This window comes from Pleurodeles waltl, chromosome 5, assembly GCF_031143425.1.
Source record: "Pleurodeles waltl isolate 20211129_DDA chromosome 5, aPleWal1.hap1.20221129, whole genome shotgun sequence".
In the NCBI taxonomy this organism is placed as follows: domain Eukaryota; kingdom Metazoa; phylum Chordata; class Amphibia; order Caudata; family Salamandridae; genus Pleurodeles; species Pleurodeles waltl.
In genome coordinates this window covers 1,369,971,755-1,369,977,973 of record NC_090444.1, presented here as the reverse complement: position 1 = coordinate 1,369,977,973, position 6,219 = coordinate 1,369,971,755, and the positions used below count along the sequence as shown (strand labels likewise).

The 6,219-nt window shown below is 35.8% G+C and overlaps 1 protein-coding gene across 1 annotated transcript in view; it reads right to left on the bottom strand.

The window, feature by feature from the left end:
- Window positions 1-1,869: 1,869 nt before the first annotated feature.
- Window positions 1,870-6,219, bottom strand: part of ELOVL4 (ELOVL fatty acid elongase 4) — a 185,482-nt gene continuing 181,132 nt past the window's right edge. Inside the window, exon 6 of the mRNA XM_069235625.1 lies at window positions 1,870-5,749. Coding sequence (XP_069091726.1) covers window positions 5,474-5,749 — 276 coding nt within the window. The 3' untranslated portion in view covers window positions 1,870-5,473. The remainder of the gene's footprint in view (window positions 5,750-6,219) is intronic.

Genomic DNA, 6,219 nt, shown 5'->3' with positions numbered 1-6,219 from the left:
TATAACGTCCTCACAGCACAATCAGCACTCGACAAAGCAATGGCCCTAACCTAATCGTGTATGACATGCAATGTCTCTGCAGTTCATCTCCATAGCTTTGAGAGGAAGACTACATGGAAACATAATGTTCAATAGGCAGATACGGTACAATAGATCAATGCTGGAGTGTAGTCTATAATACCATTTCACCAATGTGAAAAAGTATTCATATTTTTAAGCCTAACATAACCAATATAATTTATTATGCTCCAAAGAGTAAAGAAATTGAAAAGTTCTCAATACGCTACATTTTTTGTGATGGAGACCTACTCTCTTTAAAAAATTGGCTGCCATGCTCATGTGTCAGAGAGGAGTTCTTTTTTTCAAACCGTACTAAAGTTATTGCATTTCTCCTGCCAACCCAACCAATGGAGAGTGCCCTGGCATAGAAGAAAAATGCAAAGTTTTGCATATATCTTAGAAGGTACATGATAATAATGTTATAGAGAAAGATTAGAATTGAGCCACAGGGTCACACATTTAAAAGCAGTATTTTTGTACCTAATTTCTATGTGCATGATTTTAATGCATCAGAAAATTGTTCTTCTAACAAAAGGAGAAAGCTATGAATAAATTGTGTTTCATAAAATGAAGTGACCACCCTACAAAAAATTTACTTCCAAGACTATGTTACCTTGAGCTGGTACACCTTCTGGACAATGCATGAAAAAACCTTTCACATAAACGCATTTAACACAGTTTTTCCATTTCACAAAAAAAAAAAAAAAAAAAGAAGTCAACACTTTTGTCGCAAGATGCTATTTCAAATGTGGCTATATTCTAATCTATTTCACATTTTTCTCCTTTTGCAGATGAATCCTATACTGACTATTATCAACAATGCCAAATCTGACAAAAATATTTACTCTTTCAGGTCTTTTGTATATTTGGGATAAAGATAATCTACAGGAGTTTACGATCTCTGGGAACAGAACAAATATTCTAAACTTTGGTGCAAATAAAAACTCACACTTCAGTTAAGACAAAGAGGTGGTAACTAAGTCCACTGATTATTGCCTACTGTGGAAGGTAGCACACTGTTGACAAGAACATACAAACTTGTCCTACCAGTATATACTGTGTATCTTACAAGTAAAAAAAAAAGGATCAATGACTTACAATAAAGCTACCTTTTTACCCTGTACACAAATATACTAACAGTGTTATCCTATGCAGAAGCACCCATTATGAATCATTCTATAAATATTGTCAATTCTATTCTGATGATAGCTATTCATTGCTGAAAACAGTCATTTTAAATACGTTCTTCCTATTCAAGTGATTAGATTAGTACGCAAATAAAACTATGTTAGGCAACCATAGCCTAAATCAATACTGGAACTATCTCTAAATCAGGGGTATAATTCATCAAATGAATGCCAAAGATCAGGGAACATATTAGGATTGTGAAAACATGCAATGTCATTCTGAGACTTTTAAATCAATTTAAAAAGTCGTGCTTTCTAGAATAGCTTACTTTTAGTCCATTAACTTGCAAAACACAAAGTGTAGGTCTTGCCCATTGTAAACAATCATACATTCAATATTATATTATAAAAATTAAATAGATCATTTTACTAAAGATTTTATTATGTATTTGTTACTAAGACTCAAATAACCGACTTCAGATCCAATCAAGCACTGCTGTAAACCTTTACCTCAAATCTACCTGCTGTATAAACACTTTATCTAGACTGGAATATGTTCCTATATGGCTATTTTCAAGAATGAACCTCAAAAATATTAAACAGATAGCATGCCATGGAATCAAAACCTATGCATTTTGGAACCCTGAGCATGCCTTGTAAAAATATGTAACTCAACACTAAGTTCACACAGATCTTTCATTTATTTACTCTAATTTGATATATGATTTACAGAAACAGATGAAAAACATTCATAGTTAGATTAACAATGCATTTCGAGAACAGTCATAAGAGCTAATCACAATAACTTAAGTGTGCTACAAATAACACGTCTTGCCTTTGGTGCTAAAAAGAATATGGCATGCTCCTTAAGAAGAAAGTAAAAGATTAGAGGGGGATGTATTTCCTCGATGTTTCAGTTTATTATGAAAGATTTTGCACAAGCAAAAGTATGTCCTAATAATACAGTAGTATCTTCAAGTAAATCCTAGATGTCTTGCATTTGCAGCCACACTGGGAAGAAATCAATCACCCATGAAATACAGCAACAAGCAGAATACAAATACGAATGAACAGCATATGAAACAGAAAGTACATTCTTAGTATGCAATCTGTTCAAAATGAAAGGACTGTGGTGACATTTTTGTTCTTACGGATATCTTTTGTCAGTAGTCAGCTTGTACAAATACTGTTAGCCCAATAAGTTTCATAACGCTTCTATTAATTCATCGTAATTGAACACTAGAGATCTTGCTTGCACTTTCTTGCTCTGGACTGCTATAACAAACTTGTACAGAAAATTGATTAGATCTATTAACTAGAAATACTTCAGTTGAACAATGAATATAAAAAGAAACGTCCTCTGCTACTCAAGTACCCAAATCACCCCTTCACTTCCACCTCCTATTCGCCTATTAACCTTCAATACAACAGTATCACCAACTGCAATCACATTACATCAAAATCGTGAAAAGCTGAAGCTTTTCACATTACTTACACGGGTGGATATGTTATGTAATATAAAATGTCTCTAATCATGGGCCATCCTGATCAAAGCAGAATCCAGTAATTGCTTCTTTTTTCTAGGGTCGTAATCTCCACCGAAATAACATCAGAAACCAAAATAAAAGTTAGCATACCTACAAAAAAACTTCTTGCTGCTAATATTTGCATGAGTTGTAAAATGTATTATCTTTTATGAAGCAAAATACATTTCTTGTACGCACTCTGAGGATAATAGCACTTTGAATACAGTATACAGACTGGTTGCATGTATGTCTAAAATTGTTATTTTCAAGTAGTACTTCGTTCTCATTCAAGAGCTACAAACTTTGTTACATACAAGACAAAGAATATCACAAGGTAGGGGATCTGTCTGGCTGAATGATCACTTGGATACCAAGGAGATATGATGAGTTTTGAAATGTGACAGGATACGAAGCAGGGGCATAGCAAGATGTGAACCCTTTAACTCTGCCTCTCTGTTTAAAGAAGGTAAAGAAGCACTTTTTTGGATTAATCTGTATGATTAGTATAAAGCATACGTCTACATTATGGATGGGATTGCAGAAATATAATTATTGTCTAGAAAATCCTAATTATGAAAACTACTTTCTATGAATTGAGCATTACAAGACAACCGCTGCACAATAGCATTTGCCTTATAATGCTGGTGTAAGGAAATGACGAACCAGAGGTCAGAACAAGCTTCCCACTTGGTTTCACAAGTATCAGTTCTGGGGTGGAGAGCTGGTAACAGGTCATCAGATTCACAAGTCTGTGACTTGTCACCCCGCTGTGCAGTCAGGGTTTTAGGATAACCACAAAGAATAGGTATTAAAAACATTTTACATTTACCCACGGTACATTTCAGTGCAAATTATTACATGCTTGCTGAGTATTATGAAATCCTGACTAGATTTTACTGTTAGAGGAATATAAGAGCCTAGCCCTGTTACTCCACTGAGTAGTAAAGAAAATTAATTTGCTAATAAATGTCAGATAACATATGATTAGGTAGTTCAGCATCTCAATACTGTTGACCCAAATAATCGAGTTTATACTAAGAATAAAGAGTATTTCAAACTAAAGACACTCTTTGGGTACTAAACTAAATCTTGCTTACACAGCTGTGTCAGAATGGTTTCGGTCACACAGTCCAGTATTCAGTTGATACATAAATCAGATGTTTGTATGAGGATTTCTGCAGTTTGCATACAGATTTCAGCATATTTCAGTTGAAGGTTCAGCAACTCAGTGGTCCAGCTCCAGCCTCAGTCACCAGAGGCTGCAAACCATGAGGCTACAACAAATAACAATGCAGCTCTGCATCATCTGTTCTCGTCTGTAGTGAAGTCAAGTGAGCAACAGTGCAACAGGATTTCAAAGTAATAGTGTGTGGGGGAATGTATGTGAGGGGGGTATACTGTGCTCCTTCAAAAAGGTACCACTATACTCATTTGATTTGTGATATCTTGAAATATCCTAATACACTACTACTCTCTTAATGTTATCACAGGCAAGTATAGATAATGCAAACAATGTTTGCAAGATACTACTAGTGGCAGGAGTTCTAGAGCTCATCCAGCTATACTTACTTTGGTGAGATTCAACAGGATTTTTGTAGGACACGGTGACTAATAAAGTTACAAATTTTACATTAATTGGTGGTTTAGGTTTGTATAACAAATATGTTGAAAATTGATTTGGATTTGGAACAGATGTGAACTAATGCTGACACTAATAACTGGGGATTTGATAGATCCAATAAAAGCTTCAGATGACCAAACACTCAGATTTGTTGAATATCTGTAATTACTTATCACAATTTTACCCCATCACGTCTGCACTCAAGGCAAAAAACATGCAAGCAGAAATATAGAATAGAATTCCTTATCTATTTTAGGATAAACAGCTTTGTAAACAGTGATGCCTTTTTGCCTTTAGTGCAATTTGTTTTGTTTTTTAAATCCAAGGTGCCGCTTAAAATGCTCCCGTCCACATAAACATAACTACATAAGAGTATAGAGGAAACCGAAAAGGTTCAACAGCTATAAGTAGGTTTTCTAGAAATTACTGCCATGGGTTTTCACTAATTCAAACTACTAGTCTGTGCCCAGATTTCAAAAGCTAGTAATTGCTTCAGAAATAACATTACCTGAGGCATGACCATAAGTAATATGTCCATGGAAATTCAGCAGATCCTTCAAGCATCTAATCTTCACAAATGTGCAACTGCAATAAATATTTAACACACAACTTCCAGACAGTCAACTGACCTATCAGTAGGCATACTCAGTAAGCAGTATCAATATCAGACATTTTCTATGTGCAGAGACACATAGTTGAGCTCAGCTGACAAAGCCAGCACGAGTTGAATGTTTTGATGAGACAAAGCGTGACATAGTAGTACAATAATAAATTAATTACAAAATAAATAAATTAGAAGGATTGACAAGTTCACTTACTATAAGAATGCCTGTCTCCAAACTAAATAAATTCTTGTTGGACAACAAGAACTATTGCAGTGCTAAAATAATTTACTACAGGTCTTTATTACATTTACGCACGTGTGGCCTACACCTGTTGAAAACGTTAAAGGGCTCGTACAAAATATGTAAATACCTAAACTAAAAGATTACAATTAAACCAGTACTGTGAGTGTTCCATTGCACATTAAATAGAAACTTAAAACAACTTCTGTGACACCAGAACTTAAATGTGTCTTTTTTGTTGTTTAACAACTCGAGGTTTCAATAGTGCCGACAGCAAAAAAGGCCAAGATTAATTTATTCCCGTTTTCCTTTTCCCTTTTTCTTTTTTCCATTTTCCACTATGACTTTGTTTTCTGGTTTGAATGCTCCACTCAACAAGGCTCCATTTGTTGACACTTTTCCAGCCTTCGAAGATGCTTTGGGTTCCCTGTATGTCCGGTAATAGAAGTTGACAAAGAGGGCAATAAAGGAAACAGCATAAAAAATGAGACCCCAGTGCATCCATTTTGGGAAGGGGCAATCGATGTACAGAGAAAGGGCTGTGTGGCCAATTGTTACGTGGAACTGGATCTGAAAAACAAGAAAGCAGAACACATTCACTTAGCTTTGTGAGTTTATCTGGAGGTTTGACACTTTTGTGAAGCAGCTATGATGCCTGCTCTGACACACAACTAACTCTTGTGCCCATTTGGACTTGCAAGACACAAGTTAAATTCTCTATGCCTCACACTGCATACAAAAAGAGGTCACCATGCTGTCTTCGAGGGACCTGTACTGTACCTACCCTGTTTAATACAACACAGGGCATGTTCACCCTGCCTACCAGGTATTCCCCTGCCTCGTACACCCGAAAGCATTGTCTGGCTCCCCGATCCTCCACACTACACCTCCACACTCTTAGCAGAAATCACTGCTCAGTCTGCAGGTGTCTGGAAATTGAAATTTTACAGAAAGTGGTTTAATTTAAAAGTAAGAGTTGTGCAATACAAGAGGAAATCCCCCTCCCCTCCAAGTAATTTGCCTCCATGCCACTATAACTA